Source organism: Vulpes lagopus, chromosome 2, assembly GCF_018345385.1.
Source record: "Vulpes lagopus strain Blue_001 chromosome 2, ASM1834538v1, whole genome shotgun sequence".
NCBI classification, from domain to species: Eukaryota; Metazoa; Chordata; class Mammalia; order Carnivora; family Canidae; genus Vulpes; species Vulpes lagopus.
This window is the reverse complement of record NC_054825.1, coordinates 8,865,680-8,887,639: the sequence shown is the minus strand read 5'-3', so window position 1 is coordinate 8,887,639 and position 21,960 is coordinate 8,865,680. Positions and strand designations below refer to the sequence as shown.

The window sequence follows — 21,960 nt, the reverse complement described above, 5'->3', positions numbered from 1 at the left end:
TCATTGTCATCATCACCAGCATCACCATCATCACCATCCTCAATGCCATCATTATCCACATCCTTGTTACCAACACCAGCACCATCACTATTACCAGAAAAAACTATTCTATCTAGTAAGTCAAACTTCATATTTATGAATCACTTCTCTAGCTATTTTTAGTTTGTGTACTTTTTAATGGTTTTGTTATGGTAATTTTTCAATTTGTTCATTTCTTTGTTTATAATGCTTTCCTTATAAAGCATTGGTTCATTATCAGATTTGATTCCCAGTTTTACAGATCAGGAAACAGATGTTCCTTTGTAATATGTGGTGAAGTAAGAATTAGATCCCAGGTTAGAACAATCCTGTCTGTGGGCTGGAAATTCACTAAAGCCCTTTAGAACTGGCTTTTATATTTCACCAAGAAATACTAGAAATTGGTTTGGCATGTCAGATAACTTTCCCTTTTCTCAGCTTTAGTTGTGTATCTATGGGGGCTATTCATCACTAATCCATGTTTTCTTTTCATTGTAGCTGCTGAAATGACAATGGCATCCATTACCTCTGAGGAAGAGCAAACACCAATAGGTACCTGAAAATGCAGCTTTTTTTGAGTTTATACTGAAGCCTTATATCTTATAATTTACTCAAGTTTACAAGTTATTTTGTACTTCTAGAAATAAGAATAATAATGGAAAATTAATAGCAAACATTGCTAAGTCTCCGGTCTCTACCAGAATCCTTGACATAGTTAAAGATGTTTCTGAGAATATGTTTCCAGAACTTCTAGATCAACAACAAGATGAATTGTACACACACACACACACATTCTATGGTGTGATGAATTTAGGAATCACTATGTTAAACAAACTAAACAGGTTGCTTTACTACAGAATGTCTAGGAGCCTTTAATATACAATTAATCCTATAAAATCCCCACTAGAAATCATAGCAGGCCGTGCTCATGAAATATATTTGATCCAAATCCCTTTTCTTTATGTATCATCTCTTAGGAAGTTTTCTGCATAATATCAGTAAGGAAAATGTAAAATCCAGGTATCGAGGATTAATACAGATGCTACCACAATATTCTAATCAAATTAAAATGTGGGGCACATGGCTGGCTCAGTCAGTGGAGCATGCAACTCTTGGTCTTGGGGTTGTGAGTTCGAGCCCCACTTCAGGTGTAGAGATTACTTAAAAAGAAAATCCTTTTTAAAAATTAAAACACCTGTTCCCTCATGTTCCTGAATGCCTGAATTCAAGGTTGCTATCCTCTAATACCTGTGCTTCCTAAAAGGAGCTCTCCCCACTCCCCCTCCATGCATTTCTCAAGGTAGCATCCCCTGGTCTCCATAAGAAAACATATCCTGTACGTTTGTGACTTTTCTGTTGACATCCCTCATAACCCACCTCATATTACAGTTACTTGTATGCTTATTCTAGCTTCTGAGTGAATTATAAGCCCTTTAAATGCAGGCACTCAATCTCAGCTTCTTTGTATTAAATAAGTATTTGTTATTAATGGTGGTACACAGCATTATTAATTTGCAGAGGCTGAATTTATGGCCTTTAGGTCTCCTAAAGTATGATGTTCTTAAGTTTATCTTCTGTTTCTTAAGGATTTATTTCTACTGAGCCAAGGATTCAAGGATAAGTTTACCATGAATATCTAACACATGTCTAAAAAGCTAACTGATTTTATTTGATGGTAATGATGGTGACTTGCTTAGATGAATCAAAAGAAAGAAAACAAAAGTTCCAGAAGGGTCTTATAATGGGTCCTTCCAACAGTGTGCTTGCTTGCTTCTTCCTTCTCGACTGATCGATGGTGACTTAGCTTTGTGGTTCCTCCTAGTTGACAATTTCTCAGAGCTCTCACCGATCACAGTCCCTAAGGACTTGACACCACCTCCTCCACCTACAGGTATGAGAAGCTGTTCCTGAGAAATTAACAGATGATGGAAAACATGGAGAGAGGCATTTCTCCAAGCTGGAGAGAAACCACAGGCAGAGTTAAAGGGAAAGTTGGCCCACTTACAAGTTATAGCATTTAGAGCAATTTTCTTGATCACTTTTCACCTTTTCTTTTTTTTAACTTCTTCATCTGTAAGATAGAAACCCATGCCCTACACATGGGTTTGTAAAAGATTAAGAAAGGAATGTTTAAATTAGTGGTCGCCTAAGGCTCTGGCACTTAACATACAAACAACAAATGTTAGTTTCTGTCTCAGTTTCCTTTACAGAGTATAACCATAAAAAAAGATTAGGGGGCCAAAGCCACCAAGTTGCTGTAAGACTAATGTAGTCTGGGCAAAAAGGGGTCTATTTAGCCATGACCTGCATGTGGATAGTATAGTTTCCTCTTTCATTGATGTATTGACATCTCAGATTTCTACCCTATTCATTGCAGAGGAATAACATATAGATAAAATGATTAGGAGGATTTAAGAATTCTGGAAAATTCTTAAAGAGAGTTTCATATATTGAGAGAGGGGTTCAGTAAAGACTCATGGAAATGATTTGAAATTGAAGGTTGTTCTACCTATTATTGTGTGGGTACATGGGGACTGTGCAGTCTTGCATATGTATTAATTAGGATATGACCATCAAGGAAGCAAAGGAAGAAGCAAACCTTCCAGAGATGGGAAGGCAAGTCCTCTAGTGTTCTTCCTCCATGTGCCTCCCCAGGAGCCTGGATGGCCGTGAGGTTGGTGAACGGCACAGGAAGGTGCTCAGGCCGAGTGGAGGTTCTCATCCAGGGCACATGGGGGACCGTGTGTGATGACCTCTGGGACTTGGCTGAGGCCACGGTTGTGTGCCACCAGCTGCAGTGTGGCCAGGCCAGGGAGGCCCCCACAGGTGCCCACTTCGGGGCAGGCTCTGGGAAGATCGTTCTGGATGACGTGCAGTGTGTGGGCAGTGAGAGCCACCTGGGGCAGTGTGTGTACAGGGGTGAGGCCGGGCACAACTGCGGGCACCTGGAGGATGCCGGCGTCATCTGTGCAGGTGAGAGGCTATCATCTCCCATGTACTGAAAAGCCCCATATGGCAAGCCTTATTATCAGAAGCCATGCCGATGCCATTCAATCTTCAGGTACTGATGGTCCACCAGCCCCCAATGCCAGCCCAGGGTCTGAAGCCCCTTCCTCAGTGTACACATTCATAGGTGAGTCATCTTTGCTTGCTGCATTTGGTTTGGTTCTACTCACCCTCTAGAAGACACTTCCTACATCTACACTCTGGTAGAGGTACTGAGAGATGGCAAAGCCACCCGATTCCTCTTTAACGTGCAAACAATAAAGAGGGGCAGGACTTTTACAAAACAAGATGCTTATCCTACACCTGAGATTCTCAAAATGTTCCTTTCTGTTTGTCAGAAACAGGTATTACTGAGAAATCCAAATTGTATTCCACTGCTTTCGGAGTTCAATCCATTGCTATCTAATCAATTTAAAAAGGACCCAGAATTGTCACTGGGTGGCTGGGTGGGTTAGGCGTCCAACTGTTGATTTCAGCTCAGGTTATGATCTCAGGGTCATGGGATTGAGCCCCATGTCAGGCTCAGCACTGAGCATGGAGCCTGCTTGGGATTTTCTCTCTCCCTCTCCCACTGCCCCTCTCCTGCCAATCTTGGGCATGTTTTCTCTCTCTCTCTCTCTCTCTCTCTCTCTCTCTCTCTCTCTCTCTCTCTTTCTCTTTCTCAAAAACAAAACAAAAAACAACAAAACCAAAAAAGGACCCAAAGAGGTTAAAAGTACTACAAAAATCAAATTATTCCCAGCACATCTGACTACCTATCAGATGCTGGCAATGAGGTAAACTCACTTAAATTGGTGTCTGTAGAACCTACAAGGATGGGTAGGCTGCAGAGCTCCCAATGCTAAGGCATCTGCTGTGGGCCCTGTTCCTCCAGCATCTGACCTATGCTGGGTCTCCATCTACTCTGGCAGCAGCCATGGCACCTGCAGTTTATTATTGAAAGTTAAGGTTAGCTCCACTAACTCCACTTTGCCAATGAACCCTGGAACCACAAATCCTCTCTCCACATTAAGTATCCCGTTTGCTGGATTATGGCTCCCTGACATTTTAAACTCTGATTTGGCCCAACTGACCCCATAATGTTATGGCGGTAAGGTCATTTGGACTGATGTTTGATGAGGCAAAATGAGAAACAAGAGTGGCTCAAAATCACACATGACATAGGTTACATGGAATGTAGATGAGTTGGCCAAACACCTAGGGCAAGCCTAAAAAGCCCAGTCATTGATACAAATCGCTTGTCCTCATGATTGCACAGAGCTGGTGGCTTCCTAAAAGAGAAAGAAGGGAGATGGCAATGGAGAGGGCCAGAAATGGACTCATGGGCATTCTGAGAGCTACAGTGTATAGGCCATGGGCAATATTCCAAACTCTCATCTTATAGACTGGAGAAATAAGGGTCAAGATCATGCAGAATGAGGGCTTCCCTGCCCAATACTTTGTGGGGGAAGCCACTGGAAGATTCTATGCTAGATTTTCAGAACGTTCTCATTGTAAGCATTTTCTTCTCCTCCGTGGGGTTAATGGCTCTTGGTCACAAGTGATGTTCTTGTTTGTACCCATTTACAGGTGATGCACTGTCAGCTACCATAGCCAGGACAGGCCCTTCTACCCTTCACTCTACACTCACACCAGCAGGTAACGCCTCTCTGTGACTTGCCTTGTGTTGTGTTCCATGTTTTCTGAGCGTCTAGCCTGTGCCATGCACAGAAATACGTGCCTTCACAATATTGTCCCTCCACAATAACCATAAAGGAAGATGTGATCTCCCACATTTCATAAATGCATACACAGAGGCTCAGAAAAGGCACATGAACAGAAGACACTGTGTGACACTAGAGTTACACAACCATACCTGGTGAAGGTTGGATCACCCAGACACACCCAACCACAAGGATCGTGTTGGTTTTGCCTTGTTTTTCTTGATGATATGGATCAAAGTTACCCCTGGGGTTACTAGAGGAGGAAGGTGTGAACAAGGCCTAACTGCTCATCTCAAGATGATCTGAGTAAATCATATGGAAACGTGATATGTTAAGTATATGATTAGGCTGAGTATGACAGAGGATTTCCAGTAATAGAAGATATGAAAGACAACATGTTAACTAGTCATTTAGGGGCAGCTCTGGTGGCTCAGTGGTTTAGTGCCACCTTCAGCCCAGGGCGTGATCCTGGAGACCCAGGATCAAGTCCCATATCAGGCTCCCTCTGAAGCCTGCGTCTCCCTCTGCCTGTGTCTCTGCCTCTCTCTCTCTCTCCCTCTCTCTCTCTCATGAATAAATAAATAAAATCTTAAAAAAAATAGTCATTTGGATTGTCCATTTTCCCTGCATGCTCCAGTTGAGCAACACTGATCTCCCAGTTGTATCTAGGCCTTCTCTGTAGCCCATAAACTAATGCCTCCTTGCCTTCAAGGCAGAACTAACATTTCCATAAGCTGTATCTCTGATATGAACAACATCCCCAGGGAATCAAAAAACAATTCCTTTGAAAATCACCTGGGAATATTTACTTCCAGGTCTATTGAGCTTCATTCACTGCAGAAGACAAGTTCTCTCAATAGGAACAAATAGAAAAGCCAAGTCAAGTGAGGAAGCTATGAAGGCTGTTTCTTTACTATAGGTGATGAAGTTTATGTGACCAAGAGGCAGCTTTTTAGAAAACTTGAGCTATTATCACCTAGCGCCATACCTCAATATAGGAAATCTCCCTGACTTTAGAGAGCTAGCTCTCCAATATCTCTCTTCCTCCACGTGCCTCTCCAGGAGCCTGGATGGCTCTGAGGCTGGTGAATGGCACAGGAAGGTGCTCAGGCCGAGTGGAGGTTCTCATCCAGGGCACATGGGGGACCGTGTGTGATGACCTCTGGGACTTGGCCGAGGCCACAGTCGTGTGCCACCAGCTGCAGTGTGGCCAGGCCAGGGAGGCCCCCACAGGTGCCCACTTCGGGGCAGGCTCTGGAAAGATCGTTCTGGATGACGTGCAGTGTGTGGGCAGTGAGAGCCACCTGGGCAGTGTGTGCACAGCGGTGAGGCTGGGCACAACTGCGGACACTTGGAGGATGCTGGTGTTGTCTGTACAGGTATATGGCTATTTTTAACACAACATCACTTCTTTGTCTGCCTTCAGACATTTATCAAAAATTATTTTAAGATATTTTATGTTATAAATAACACCAGAGACCTTAGCATGTGTATTTCTTCTGGCAATCAGGTGCTGATAATTCACCAGGTCCCACTCCAAATACAGAGACTGAAACTGCCACCCCGTCATCTACACTGTCAGGTCAGTCCATTCTTTGCTCAGTTCTTTTTATTTATTTATTTATTTATTTATTTACTTACTTACTTACTTACTTACTTATTTATTTACTTATTTACTTATTTATTTATTTATTTTTGGAGTTAAATTTGCCAGCATATAGCATAACACCCAGTGCTCATCCCATCAAGTGCCCCCCTCAGTGCCCATCACCCAGTCACCCCCACCCCCTGCCCACCTCCCTTTCCACCACCCCTTGTTCGTTTCCCAGAGCTAGGAGCCTCTTATGTTCTGTCTCCCTCCCTGATATTTCCCACTCATTTTCTCTCCTTTCCCCTTTCACTATTTTTTATATTTCCCAAATGAATGAGACCATATAATGTTTGTCCTTCTCCAATTGACTTATTTCACTCAGCATAATAGTTCCAATATTTCACTCAGTTCCATCCACGTCGAAACAAATGGTGGGTATTTGTCGTTTCTAATGGCTGAGGAATATTCCATTGTATACATAGACCACAGCTTCTTTATCCATCATCTGTCGATGGGCACTGAGGCTCCTTCCACAGTTTGGCTATTGTGGACATTGCTGCTAGAAACATCGGGGTGCAGGTGTTCCGGTGTTTCACTGCATCTGTATCTTTGGGGTAAATCCCCAGCAGTGCAATTGCTGGGTTGTAGGGCAGGTCTAGTTTTAACTCTTTGAGGAACCTCCACACAGTTTTCCAGAGTGGCTGCACCAGTTCACATTTCCACCAACAGTGCAAGAGGGTTCCCCTTTCTCCGCATCCTCTCCAACACTTGTGGTTTCCCATCTTGTTAAATTTTCCCCATTCTCACTGGTGTGAGGTGGTATCTCATTGTGGTTTTGATTTGTATTTCCCTAATGGCCAGTGATGCAGAGCATTTTCTCATGTGCTTGTTGCCCATGTCTATGTCTTCCTCTGTGAGATTTCTGTTCATGTCTTTTGCCCATTTCATGATTGGATTGTTTGTTTCTTTGCTGTTGAGTTTAATAAGTTCTTTATAGATCTTGGATACTAGTCCTTTATCTGATACATCATTTGCTCAGTTCTTTTGCTTTGAAGATTTTATTTCCTAGAATGTCTCTTTTTTAAGCCTAGCTAGCAGAGTCTTCACATTGAACAACTTCAGGGAGCATTACCCTCCTAGACTACACTGTGATTTACATCTCCATGTCATCACATGTTACATGTGAATGGTGATTCCTGGGGTTGTGAAGCTCTGTCATCCCGTGTGGTTGAGTCACTTCAGGGTGGAATAATTATCAGTCGTTCACATGATATCACATCATACAGAGGGGCACAGAGCAGAAGGGGAATCAGCTTTCTTATTGCATCACCTAGACCTCTTAAATAATTCCTGAACTTGCTTAAACAAAGCCTGGGTATTGAGAATATTTATTTGTCTCCAAAGGGTTCACAGGCTCAATTATAATAAACTCTTTTAATATTGAATTAATTTCTCCCAAGCAATATTTATGGTGATCAAGACATATTTTAAAAACTGCTTATAGGTTCACATATCGGTAGGTATTTGTATGTTCATTACGTAGCATCCTTTTAATTTTAAGAATCTGAAAAGTACAGGAACAAAAAACTGGTTAGAAGAGGACACAACATATAAAAATGAGGCATTCCTCCCTCTGTAGGAATTTGATAGGATAGCAGTGAAGCCTGTTTCCTTAAGTACAGGATACATAGGAGTCATAATAAAATGGTTGATAGTGAAATTCTCACTGGCAGTAGCCACACACTCACAGGATCCCCTTTTTTACTCTGATTGGAACGGAGTCTTAGAGGCTTCACTATTAGGAGTAAAACTTCTTGTGTGTTTTTGACATACTAGGACCAATTCTACTTTACTCCATGGACAATGGCCCATATGTCCAACTAAAAAAAATAAATCAGTTATGTGATTATTTTCCTTTTTCTATTCTAGCACATTTTAAATAGCACGTTTGATGATTTAACAACTTCTAGATAGTCTAGATACAAATTATTTAAACAGATGACAATAATGAAGTGGCTAGTCAATTGTTTATATATATAAAATAATACTATGGAGAGTATTAAGCTCTCTGACAAATGTTAAGAATAGCTTCATGAACCCCTGGGTATCCCCTACTGAGCTTTATCAAATCCTAATATTTTTCTTTCATTGTTTGAGATCTTTTCTAAAAGAAAATAATACAACAGCACATTAAAGGGATCATACATCACGATCAAGTGATATTTTCACTGAGATGCAAGCACAATCCAACATATACAAATCAATAAATGTGTTATGCCACATTAACACAATTAAAGATTTAAAAAAATAGGTGAAAAAAATAAAAAATAAAAAATAGGGGAAACTGATGAAGGGGATTAAGAATACACTTACTGTGATAAACAATGAGTAATGTACAGGATTGTTGAATCACTATATTATACACCTGAAACTAATATATTACTGTATGTTAATTGTACTGAAATTAACCATTTTAAAAAATAATTACTTTTTTAAAAAAGAAAAAGAAATCCCATGATGCAGAAAAAGCATTTAGCACCCTTCCATGTTAAAAATGCTTAATAAAGTATGTATAGAAGAATGTACCTCAACATAATAAAGGCCATACATGACAAGACCATGGCTAACATCATGTATAATGGTGAAAATTTGAAAGCTTTCCCTTAAAGATCAGAAGACAGACAAGGATGCTCACTATTGCCACTTCTATTTAATATAGCACTGGAAGTCCTAACCAGAGCAATTAGGCAAGAAAAGGAAATAAAAGAAATTCAAATTGGAAAGGAAAAAGCAAAATTCTGTTTCCAAATGGCATGATCCTATACGTAGAAAATTCTTTCCACAGAGAAAAAAATATATAACTTAAAAAAAAAATCAGTTAAGTCACAAGATACAGAATCAACAAAAACAAAAAATCAATTGTGCTTCTCTACACTAATAATGAGCCATTCAAAAAGAAAATTAAGAAGACAGTCCCATTTTCAATAGCATCAACAAGAACAAAATACTTAGGAATAAGTTTAACCAAAGTGGTGAAAGATCTGTACAATGAAAACTGCAAAACATTGGCAAATGAGATTAAAAGAAATACTAATAAATATAAAGACATCCCATGTTCATGGATTGGAAGACTTAATATTGTTAAAATATACACACTACCCAAAGAGATCTACAGACTCAAAGCAATTTCCAATAAAATCCCAACAGCAATGTTTACAGACATTGCTGTTTTTTAGGAAAAAAAAAACCCTAAAATTCATATGAACCTACAAAGACCAGAATAGCTAAAGTGATCTAGAGAAAGAACAAAGATGGAGGCATCACACTTCATGATTTCAAAATGTATTATAAACCTACACTATGGTACTGGCATAAAGATAGGCATATCAATCAAAGGAAGAGAATAGAGAACCCAGAAATAAACCCATACATACTTAGTCAACTAATCTTTGATAAGGATACCAAGAACACACAATAGAAAAAGGACTGTCTCTCCAACAAATGATATTGGGAAAACTGAATATCCAAATGCAAAAAAAATGAAACTGGACCCCTACCTTATACCATACACAAAAATTAAACTCAAAATAGATTAAAGACTTAAACATACCTGGTGTTATATATACCAAGTGTTATACCTGAAATTATAAAATTCCTAGAAGAAAACATAGGGGAAAGTCTTTCTCACACTAGTCTTGGCAATAACTTCTTCAATATGACACCCAAACCACAGGCAATGTAAACAAAAATAGGGAAGTGGGACTGTATCATCCTGAAAAGTTTCTACATACCAGAAGTAACAATCAACAGAATTAAAAGGCAACCTATGAAATGGGAGAAAATATTTGCAAACCATGTGTCTGCTAAGTGGTTAATTTCCAAAATCCATATGAAACTCCTAGAACTTACTAGGAAAAAAAATCAAATAGTCAGATTTTAAAAATGGGCAAAAGACTCAAACAGACATTTCTCCAAAGAAGACATAAAAATATTCAACAGATATATGAAAAGTACTCAACATCATTAAGTATTAGGGAAATGCAAGTCAAAACTACAATAAGATATCACCTCACATCTGTTAGGATGGCTACTGTTTTTTTTTTTAGATTTATTTATTTGAGAGAGAGAGAGAGAGAGAGCTCTCGTGCACAAGGGAGACGTGCAGAGGGAGAGGAAGGAGAGAATCTCAAGCAGACTCCATGCTGAGCAGAAAGCCTGATGTCAGGCTCGATCTCATGACCCTGAGGTCATGACCAGAGCTGAAATCAAGAGTCAGACACTTCACTGAACGCATAACTGACTAATTCACCTAGTCATCCCAGGGTGGCTACCATTTTTAAAAAGATAGATGACAAGTATTGGTGAGGTTGTGGAGAAATTGGGACCTTGTATGCTGTTAGTAGAAATGTAAAATGGTTCAGCTGCTCTAGAAAGCATCTCAAAGATTTCTTTAAAAATTAAAAAATAGAACTACCATATGATCTACCAATCCCACTTCTGGTTAACATATCCAAAGAATTGAAATCATGATCTCAAAGAGATAACTGCACTGCCTTGTTCACTGTAGCACCATTCACAATAGCCAAGATACAGAAAAAAATCCACGTGTCCATCAACAGATGATCCAATAAAGAACATGTGGTGTATACATACAATGAAAAATTATTCAGCCTTAAAAAAAAGAAGGAAATTCTGCCATTTGTAACAACATAGATGAACCTGGAGGACATAATACTAAGTGAAAAAAGCTAGTCACAGAAGGATAAATACTGCATGATTTCACTTATTGAGGTATCTAAACAGTCAAACTCACAGAAGCAGATAATAGAATGGGAAATGTCAGGGATTGAGGGGGAGGAGGAAACAGGGAGTTTAATGGGTATGAAGTTTCAGTTATGCTAGGTGAGTAAATGCTAGAGACCCATCCTACAACATAAAGCTGATAGTTAACAATACAGTATTGTGCACTTCAAACTTTGTCAAGAGGATACACATTGTGTCAAGTGTTCACACACACACACACACACACACACACACAAAGGAGGGGAACAATACAGAGAAATTCTAGACAGTGCTGGATGTGTCTGTTACCTAGATTCTGGCAATAGTGTCATGAGTGTTTGCATCCCAAGAAGCCATACACATTGAATATGTGCAGCTCTCTGGATATCAAGGATACCTTGAAAAAGCTGTTTTAAAAAGGGAAGCAAAACAGTACTCTATTACCTTTTTTATGAGTTAATAAGACGAAACCAGGGCTGCCTTAATACCCTATGGAAGCCTCACATGGCTTAGGCTACTGGGAGCCCAGGTAAAGCCCCCCACAAATCTAAATGGACACTCTTCAGCCATTTAACTAACTGCGTGTCCCTGTAGCAGAACACAGGTGGATTGCTCCTCAACAGAAAAAAGGGAAAAAATCCACAATTGGTTCTGTGGACACTTAGTGACATGGAGCGTACTAAGGGCAACACTGTCCAGGTTTGAGCATTTTCATCCCGCGGTGGAGTCTGATATCCAGTGTTCGATGATTGTGGCAGGGAAGGAAGTGGGAATGAAGACCAAAAACCCTAATAGGACAGAGTTGTGCCTAGCATCCTATTTGGGCTTGTTGGAAGTTCTCTCTCCCCGTGTGGGGTGGGGCAAGTGGACAAGGCCTCTCTTTGCTTTACACACACAGGTGAAGTGCTGACAGCAGCCGTGCCCACCGCAGAGCCTGCTACACTTCCTGTGACAACTACTCCAGCAGGTCGGTTGGCATTTGCTCTACAGGGACTAGAGGAAGGGCACTGTGTACCAAACACTGGGCTGGCCCCTTCCCAGACCTGATGCCATGCCAAGGGCTGACCACAGCCTTGGGAGGACTCCTTGCCTGCATAGGAGCAGAGGCAGGAACTGACATTAGTGTTTGACTGTGACCTTCAAGTTGGGTTGGTGTTTGAACCTTGGTCTTTCTGAAGTTGAGATAAGGGGACGTCCCAATTACTGGAGATGCTTCTGTTTGTCCCCACTGACAGGTGATGGATTATTTGCAGCCATAGTCACATCAGAGCCCGCAGCCCTGCTTTCCACACCTATGCCACTGGCAGGTAAGTCCTTGGGAAAATGAAGGAAAGAGGAATGTTTGTGGAACAACCAAAATGTGATAAAACAGAGGATCGGATTATTATTATTTTGTATTGTATTGTATTGTGCTGTATTTTGTCTCTACTCCTGCTTTGTAAGCTAGAGAACCTCATACAGTGAAAAACAGACCATGAAACTCTTTAAGAAATCCAATAAGGCAGTGAATTCTGCTTTTTATCTCTTCCGTATAGGGAACTGGGACGTGTTGAAGATCACTGAGGGCTTAACAGAGAAACCCACCATTTTTTGTAGAACATTCTAGAATGCAGAATGTCAATATCATAGCCAGGGCAACAAATAAAACGACTGTCAGAATTGCAGACCCTTTCCCAGACAGAAATAACCTCACAAATTATTTCTCCTTTATTAAAAATTTCATCTGCAGGGCGACTGGGTGGCTTAGTTGGTTGAGTGTCTGCCTTCGGCTCAGGTCATGATCTCAGGGTCCTGGGATTGAGCCCCACATTATGCTCCCTGCTCAGCGAAAAGCCTGCTTCTCGCTCTGCCTCTGTTGCTCCCCCTGCTGTGCTCTTTCATGTGCTCTCTCTCTCTCTCTCAAATAAATAAATAAAATCTTTAAAAAAAAAAATTCTTTTGCGAAGAGCACCATGATGAAGCAAAATAGTATCTATTTCTCTGTATCTAACTGAAATGAAGGACTTTTTCTTCAAAGATTTCTGCTGAAATCTTTCTCCTAGGCAGCAGTGAGGAGCTATTTGAATCTCTCTGTTAGCAGTGAGGGAAAAGAACAAGTCTGAGTAACTCCACACTTACAATAAGAATCAGAAAACAAAAGAAAGCAAGTTGATAGAAGGAACGGGGCATATATGTTTTACATCTACAGAAACAGATCTTAATCTCTAATAAATTAAAATTTATTATAAAAATTCCATCGGATGAAAAACCATTACGGCTTAATAAATTCTTACATTACATGGGCAGCAACCCCCTCCAAAAATATAGTATCTTTCTTGTAAGTATAAGAAATCATTTTCTTTCCTTTTTACTCAGTTTCTTCTGGTTTGGTGTTTTGGTATTTCCATTTTTACCTTAACTACTGAATTATTAGCCCTAGGTTAGCCTACACTTAGATGTATAGTAATAGAATTTTTAGAATATAGGTTGGTACGTTATATTCTGCATATATTTTCATGATTAAATGTTTCAAAATAAAATGCATCTTATTACTAAAGACAAGAACAGGAAAAAAAAAGAGAATTAGTCATTATTTCTAAGAAAAATTTTACTTTGATTATGTTATTAGGATATGTCAGTGTTTCCTAAAATGCACTGTGTGGAGTCTGAATTCTGGATGGTAACACTGACACAGATCCAAACCAGGGTTCTGATTCTGAAGATCAGAAGCTTCTGTTGAACTGATGGGATGAGTTTTCACTTTCATTGTAGTTTTAACTCAGTACATCTAAAGATTTTACTCTGAGAATTAACTTGAGGATTTCCAAAAGGGGTTAAGTATCCACCATTTTCCCCAATGATCTGACCAGGGAATAGTTTTATTTTTCAGAAGGCAGCTCCTAAGACTAGTATTTGGCCTAAAATATATAGGGAAAAGTTGAGTTCTAAATTACTGAATCCCTACATGTGCTACTATGAATAACTCTAAACAAATTTGGGTGAAAAAATATTTGCCTTCCAGACTATTAAAACAGAAGCACGTTTGTAAAATGAGGCCCAGGTAATGCTGCAATATAACCGGGCTCTTTCCTTCTTCCCTCCCTCCCTCCCTCCTTTCTTCCTCCCTCCCCACTCCCCTCGCTCCCTACCCACCTCACCCTCCCTCTGTCCCTCCCTCCTTCCTTCCATCATGGTGTTCTGTGCACCTGCATTAACAATTACACAGTGCTAACAGGCTTACTGTCATGCGGCCTTCCTTCTCCAACTCCACCCACTACCTTGGTTCTATACCGACAAAATATTAAATCTAATTGTTTTGGGAGTTCTCTCCAGTTTTTGTTTAAATCTCACTAAGATTTCTTGCAAGGACTGTGGAACTAAATTTCCTAATTTTAAATACCGGTTCCCCCGAACTGTGTGATCTTGGGGACGTTACTCAACTGCTTTGTGCCTTAATTTCCTTGCCCACAGTATGGGCATAATAATAGAATACATTAGTATATAATACATCTATGAGTGTGTGTATAGGCATGTATAATAGTATAAACACACTATTATTTATATATACACATCTACATACATTCATAGATACATAGATGTGGTTTGAGGACCATGGTGGAGGTTAAAGGAGCTGGTCAGTTACTTAGTACTGGGCACTAGGAAGTCAACATTAATGTTAGCCTTATCATAACTGTCATCATCACTGTTGCCATTAAATATTTGCTTTTTGCTAAGGTGAGAGAGAGAACTGGCCTAAAGAAATTTACACACGTTGAGAGTGGCTTTCAGACGTCAGCATGTCCATGAGGCCTGGCCTTTCTCCCAGGGTGGTGGCCAGGTCCCAGGAGTGAGTCCCTGGAGGAGACAGAGCACAAGTGCATGGCATTTCTCTCACCCTGGCTCAGAAATGCTTAGTGTCACTTGTGCCGTACACCATTGGTCAAGAAAGTTGCAAAGGCCCAACCAGGTTTGAAGGGATGATGCAGAAAGTCCTCTTGGAGACCCGGGATCAAGTCCCACCTCAGGCTCCCTGCATGGAGCCTGCTACTCCCTCTGCCTGTGTCTCTGCCTCTCTCTCTCTCTCTCTCTCTCTCTCTCTCTGTGTGTGTGTGTGTGTGTGTGTGTGTGTGTGTGTCTCATGAATAAATAAATAAAATCTAAAAAAAAGAAAAAAAAGAAAAAGAAAAAAGAAAGTCCTCCTTGGGACATGGGATTGTCAAGATTCCAGAAGGGTTTGAGGAGCTAGAGATATTTTGTAGACATCTTTCAAAAATGCAATTGACCATGATCCCCTTTGCTTACCAGCACCTCGCTCCTACATTGGTTGACATCCTATTCCTCCAAACACATCACCCACGAGGTTCCTCTGGGGTGAGTCTGCTCACTTCTGGCGGGTAGCCACCCTCGCCTAGCCCACAACAGCCCAAGTTAATGCTCTGCAAACATCCTCTCAACCCCACTCTGACTGTTTAGTTTCTAAAAAGAATGTGCTGTAATTCTCCATCGGCTCTTACTATCCATCTCATCTTCTCTGTATTTTCAGATCACAACATTTTCATGCCTTTTGCATGCTTGGGGAAGGAGAGGAGATGAACTTATAAATCAAATCATGTTGCAGTTGAAGTCCTCACAGGTTTCCATCCTATGTGAACTTGCACTTCCCTTCATTCCTGTCTGGGGCCAGCCCTCTTCTATCATGATCAACCTGCAGCAAAGGTCTTCATGTTTCAAAGCCAGACCTTCATGAAATGATCTCCCAAAGTAGAGGATGTGTCCATCACTGATAACACTATTAGATTCCTAGAGATATTCCTCATTATTTCCCCTGAGAGTGCAATGTGTGTGGTTTCTCCATCCTTTCACTGGTTGTAAATCCTGAGTGGTGAACTCTGTCCAGTTTCGCACCTAATAGGCATTAGGTGAACATTCTATGGTTAAAAGTACAACCATGCTGGCTGCAAAGAAATGTCTCTAGTGCTAAAAAGAGTGTTCTGTAATATCCAGATCACACCACCCTGGACAACTTCCACAGTTGAGAAGACTCTTGTCAGCTGTCCACCAAGGGATGGTCATCATAGGGCCCCCATCCATATGACCCTCAGGTCAAGGGTACCCTGAGTTCTTTTGCTGTAGGTGGGATGGGAGGGACATGTGTACAGCTGAGAACCAGGGCCTCTGGCTTTCCCCTCTAGAAGCCCGATGCTGCTGTTTCCTGGGATCTTCTAGTCCCTTCAGGCACTTCCAGGAAGAAAAAATTGCAGCCTTGATGTGTTAAGACCCTAGAGCTCTCTCTCTGCCCAACGCAGAGGAACTATGACATCAGCAGTCCATCAGACCACTGTAAAAGGATCAAGGCAAAATGCTGACACAAAGGTCAATCTCAGAATTTCCCATTGTTCTGTGTCTCCCCAGGAGCCTCTATGGCTGTGAGGCTGGTGAATGGCACAGGAAGGTGCTCAGGCCGAGTGGAGGTTCTCATCCAGGGCATGTGGGGGACCGTGTGTGATGACCTCTGGGACCTGGCCGAGGCCACAGTCGTGTGCCGCCAGCTGCAGTGTGGCCAGGCCAGGGAGGCCCCCACGGGTGCCCACTTTGGGGCAGGCTCTGGGAAGATTATGCTGGATGACGTGCAGTGTGTCGGCAGTGAGAGTCACTTGGGGCAGTGTGTGCACAGGGGTGAGGCCGGGCACAACTGCGGGCACCTGGAGGACGCCGGCGTCATCTGTGCAGGTGAGAGGCTGTCAGTCCCCATATGGGGACTATCTCCTCCCTATCTCCTCATGTCTCATTCCTCCACCCACACAAGATAGTACAGCCTAGAAATGTCAGTGGATTGAGGCAGGCAACTGGTGTTGTCTACATCCCTTCAAAGTTATGCACCAGCCTGCCCCCCTTGACTGCAAAGATCATTGAGTATGGCTCATGACGGCTGATCCAGGCTCAGAAATGGCCTCTTTGGTTTGAAAACTCAGGCTGAACTTCAATTCAGCCAAATCAGAGTATTTGGCATAAAAACCCAAATTCTTGCATTTGTGGAAAAAAAAGAATAAAAACAGAAGTTCAGGCTCAAAACAATAAATTCTTGTATTGTATTTAACTGGCTACATCTGAGAAAGAGCTGACCTTTGGTCACGAAACAGCTTTCCAGTTCACACAGTCCCCATCACTCAAATCCCTTATTTGTTTTATTCCCACGGCCCTTGGAAACTTCTGAGTTTGAGTTTGTGACCCCTGGGTGATGGGCCAAATTTGTCAGCTGATGTTTCCGGCTCTTCACATCTAACTAGGCCTGGTGACCTTCCCAAACCTATGTGTCCCGCTAGTTGACTTTCTGCACCACATAATCTTTCCCAATTCTGCCCCACTGGCAGCTGGAATAGTGTCCCTACAAATGACAGGCCCTGCCAGGCTGCACCTGGCCTGTCCTGAGCCACACCCCTCAACGCCTAAGGCCCCTGGGGAGACACCGCCTTCTGAAGCTCCCCTGGGACACTCAGCATTTGTTACCTGGTCTCATATCTCAAATCCCCAGGAAATACTAAGACCCTCAAAGGCAGGGTCTCTGCCTCTCTGTGCTTCCCAACGCTCCCTAAAACTAGGGCGTTCCCAATAAAGTCACTAAGGTAGATGTGATAACAGGCATGATCTCTCTTTACATTGACAGGTGCTGATTCCACAGCTGCTTTGCCTACAGGTAGAACCCGTGTTACATTTGGCATCATCTACTAGACCTGGCGGGATGTGAGAAAGATCATGAGGTTTAGAGGCAGATCCTGATTTGATCCCCAGCTTCATGTATTCACTCATCTGTTCATTCAGCGGATATTGACTGAGTGTCCACTGCATGTTCCTCTGTGCCAATAACCACTGGGGCCAACAGCAATGATCAAACTCCCCCCACCCCACCCTGCCCAACTCTCTCCTTTCACAGGGCCTGCACCTTAATGGGAGGGGGCAGACATGGCATATGATCACCCTCAATTTTGTGACCTCAGCCAGGTTATATCATCTCTTGCTCCCATTTCATCTCGATTTCTCTTCCCAAGAGTAGGAATAATGTAGAGAATTGAATGTAACAGCGCCCAAAGACTCTTGGCACCTGAGAAGCACTCACACAGCTCCTTCTTTTGGTCTAATGTGAACTAAGAGAGGCTGTGTGGAGACGTGCAAAGGGCCCTGAGCTGAAGGAATCTGATCCAGGCTCTTGTCTCTCCAGATAAACAACCTTGGCCCTCCCTCTCCAAATCATTAGAACAGACACATTAGATTCCATGCTCCCTAAAATTCTATGTCTTTGATGTTCCATGACTCACACGGAGAGGATAAGCAGCCACGTGGATTGGCTGAATGAGGTGTAAACCACTGTGGAAAGCCAGAGGCTGTCTTCGAAGGACAGAGATGCAGATCTTGTACTAGAAATTGAGGGATGCTTTCCCACCTAACATTTTACCATGAGAATTTTCAAATACGCAGCAGTTTGAAGGATTTAACAATGAGCTGCTACCTACCTAGATCCCATGCTAAATTTATCAGTCCATCTATCATCCCTTTACTCATCCAACAACTCATCATATTTGTATTAATGTTTGATTTATGTAACTAAGATTTTCAGGTCCAATTTGATGGATTTTGGTAATTGTGTGCCACCGTATAATCACCACCGTAGTTAAGATATAAAACAGTTCCCTTACCCTCAAAGGTTTCCTCATGCATTTTGGGGTTGATGCTCTCCTCCCTCCCACACACTCCACTTCCATGATCTACTGTGTGAATTTCCTTCCTTTGTTCAGGTGACATCATGACACACCTGGGGAGAGGGCAGCAGAGAGAGAGAGAGATGATGGCCAACCAAAGGCCTCTCCTACAGCAGGCCACATGGAGCAAATTGTCCATGTTTTGCTTTTCTGATGGCCACGTAGTGCATGTTCATTTGTCAATGGGTAATAATACCGTGCTCTGTCCTAAATGAAGATCTTGGAGCTATGAGAGCACTGGCTTTGGAAAGTAGTGTCATGGTTATTCCTGGTCAATCCTGGGAGGAGGCAGGTGATCCCTTGAAGCAACTATATCTTCTCCCGATTTTCTGACTGCTCCCCAATGACTATCCTTCCTTCTAACTCACCAATAGCCTATAAGACCCTGCTTCCCACATCCTTGGTGATATCAGCAGCTCAACACTCACCCTCTTCTGTACCTCCAGGTAAGCCTGTTTCTTTTTATGTCTTCTGAACTACTTTGTTCACTCAATAATGAATGAGTGAATGAATATGTGTCACTAAGGATATATAATGTCACCAGGGTTGTATGTAGCAATAAATAGAGCCAACCCTCAAATAGGCTAAGTCCATGGGGGGAGGAACCTGTTACAAAGAAGTGTGGTGAATGCTCTGATGGGGGAGCTCAGGGTGCTATAGGTGCCCAGAAGAGGGTCTCCATCCAGATCTGAGGGATCTGGGAGGGACCTGAAGGGTGAGGGAGCCATGGATTATTTCAGGCAGGGGAGAAACCAGACAGACTCCCTGTGGGCTACAGGGTGGGAGACATTAACATGTGTTCCAAATTAGGACATAGGGCTGGTCAATAATCATACAGAATTAGAGAACAGTGAGGTGGCTCTTTGAGAGGGTTTTCTACGGTGAGCAGGGATGAGTAATATTTCAGGATATTTGGCTTTGTGTTAGGTATTTTTTTTTTCTTTTATGAATTGGATCTTGTCTGAGGTCAGATAAGATGGGAGTAAAACATTGTACCCATGAGTCTCTTAATCTAGCTGTACAGTCAAAAGATTCAGGGAGGAGACAGAGGAACCATTATGACCGCCTGGGGTCTGAGCAGCTCTGGTACAATTGTGCCTGGCGTGTGCCATAGCTCCTCCATTGGCTGTGGCTTTGGGGGGATGGCGATTACCAAAGGCGCCATTGTTGGTTCTGTGAGGTCCAATCACCTGAATTCACACTCCACATCTTTCTTTTTAATTTTTTTATGTTAACATTTTTTAATATATTCTGTCCAATCTCTCTTCTTGGCATCCAATTTTTTTATTGAGGTATAATGGACATATAACATTAGTTTCAGGACTACAACATAATGATTCCATATTTGTATATATTTCAAAAATGATCACCACAAAAAATAACCTAACTAAGAAGAGGGTATGGATAAACAAGGGTATAAATTATCTTTTGCCATGTAAAGCCATCCCAAGACACAGAGGCTTAAGATGACTACCATCTATCCTTGCTTACTAGTCTAGGGGCCAGCTGGGTAGTCCTGCCGCTCTGGGATCGGCTTGGCTGGTCTTGGCTGACTGCTGGGCTTGCTCATGCATCTGTGGCTAGCAGGCAGGTCAGCTAAAGGCTGTCTGGCCTAGGATGGCCTCCCTCACATGTCTTACAGTTCCATAGCTGTTATCTGAGGAGACAGAATGATGAGGTCATGCTCTTCCCTCACCCACAGACCAGCTCAAGCTTCTTCATGTCATTCCCTCAGTGTTCCCATGGAATGAACTGAAACCTCTCAAACCTCTTGAGGTCTCAGCTCCCCATGAGTGCACCATTACTTCTGCCACATTCTACCATCCAAAGCAAGTCATAGGCTACCCACTTAGAATCAAGGAGTAGGAAAATAAGCTCAATGTCCTGATAGGCAGAGCAGCCACGTCACACCATAAAGAGTGAAGATGTTAGAAGAGAAGCGTTGTGATCATTCTTGTAAGCACTGTACCCCGGGCAAGCAGTCTTAAATAGAGTGTGGATAAGGAAGACATTACTTCTTAAAGCTGACATTTCTGGAGAATGGCATGGGAGCTCACATGATGCATGAAGGGTGTGAATAGCAAAGTCATGGAAAATAAGAAAACATAGGTTGGGTAGCATGTAGTCTAGTCATCGAAAGGCAGAGTGAGTGGCCATCACCCCTTGACCCACGGTTCTTCCCCAGGAGGCTGGGCCCCTGTGCGGCTGGTAGGTAGCCACGGGAGGTGCGCCGGCCGCGTGGAGCTCTTCTATCAGGGAGTCTGGGGGACCGTGTGTGATGACCTCTGGGACCTGCCAGAAGCAAACATCATCTGCAGGCAGCTGGGATGTGGCTGGGCCATTTCAGCCCCGGGTGAGGCCCACTTCGGGGAAGGCTCTGGGAACATCCTCCTTGACAATGTGCACTGCAGGGGAGATGAACAGCACCTGGAGGAGTGCTCCCACATCGGCTGGTTTTCCCACAACTGTGGACACACAGAAGATGCCGGTGTGATCTGTTCAGGTAAAGCCCTGCTCCCCTCCCAGGCAGAGTCCAGCCTTGGCTCTTTCTGGGAGAAGACCTTTCAAAAGACAGTCGAAATCTAGCTATTGAAAAGGAACCAGTACGTTATTTGCTCACAGCAGATATTTTAATCCCTCATGCTTACAGATGCTGAACACTCAACAGTCTCACTCTCAGGTAAGGAAGGCAATATTCACATATGCGGTTTCTCAAAACCTTGGGGAAGAAGTTCTGCTGGAAGTTGGATGTGTCATCCTCTGGGCCAGTGGAGTGACTGGGACATGTGGAGTCACCTGTCTGTCCAGTGGGAGAAATGGATAGTACCTTAAAATTGGTTTGACCCAGCTTCACTTTTAACTTCTCTCCTATTTTACACACAGGAAGCAGATTATAAATTTCTCAGACTTCTGTATAGCACTTTCAGTTTGTCAGCTCTGAGGGTTACTAGGCCATGGCAATGATATGGGTAGGGGGTGGTTAAAACATAAGAGGTGGTTAAGGACACTTCCTGCCCCAGGGCAGATTGCCGGTGGGCTGGACCTGGCCAAAGTCAAGGTGACCCAATTCCATTCCCACCCTCTCCCTTGTTCCTGGTGCCTACAGAGCCTCTTTTGCTGTTCTTTC

General features: G+C 42.5%; 1 protein-coding gene across 1 annotated transcript in view; it reads left to right on the top strand.

The window, feature by feature from the left end:
• The first annotated feature begins 530 nt into the window (after positions 1–530).
• The window catches only part of LOC121476663 (putative DMBT1-like protein), a 28,186-nt gene continuing 6,756 nt past the window's right edge, over positions 531–21,960 (top strand). The window contains exons 1-13 of the mRNA XM_041730802.1: positions 531–570; positions 1,841–1,909; positions 2,674–2,904; positions 2,936–3,151; positions 4,594–4,662; positions 6,238–6,309; positions 11,999–12,067; positions 12,336–12,407; positions 16,492–16,809; positions 17,744–17,773; positions 19,208–19,279; positions 21,019–21,336; positions 21,484–21,513. Coding sequence (XP_041586736.1) covers positions 531–570; positions 1,841–1,909; positions 2,674–2,904; positions 2,936–3,151; positions 4,594–4,662; positions 6,238–6,309; positions 11,999–12,067; positions 12,336–12,407; positions 16,492–16,809; positions 17,744–17,773; positions 19,208–19,279; positions 21,019–21,336; positions 21,484–21,513 — 1,606 coding nt within the window. The remainder of the gene's footprint in view (positions 571–1,840; positions 1,910–2,673; positions 2,905–2,935; positions 3,152–4,593; positions 4,663–6,237; positions 6,310–11,998; positions 12,068–12,335; positions 12,408–16,491; positions 16,810–17,743; positions 17,774–19,207; positions 19,280–21,018; positions 21,337–21,483; positions 21,514–21,960) is intronic.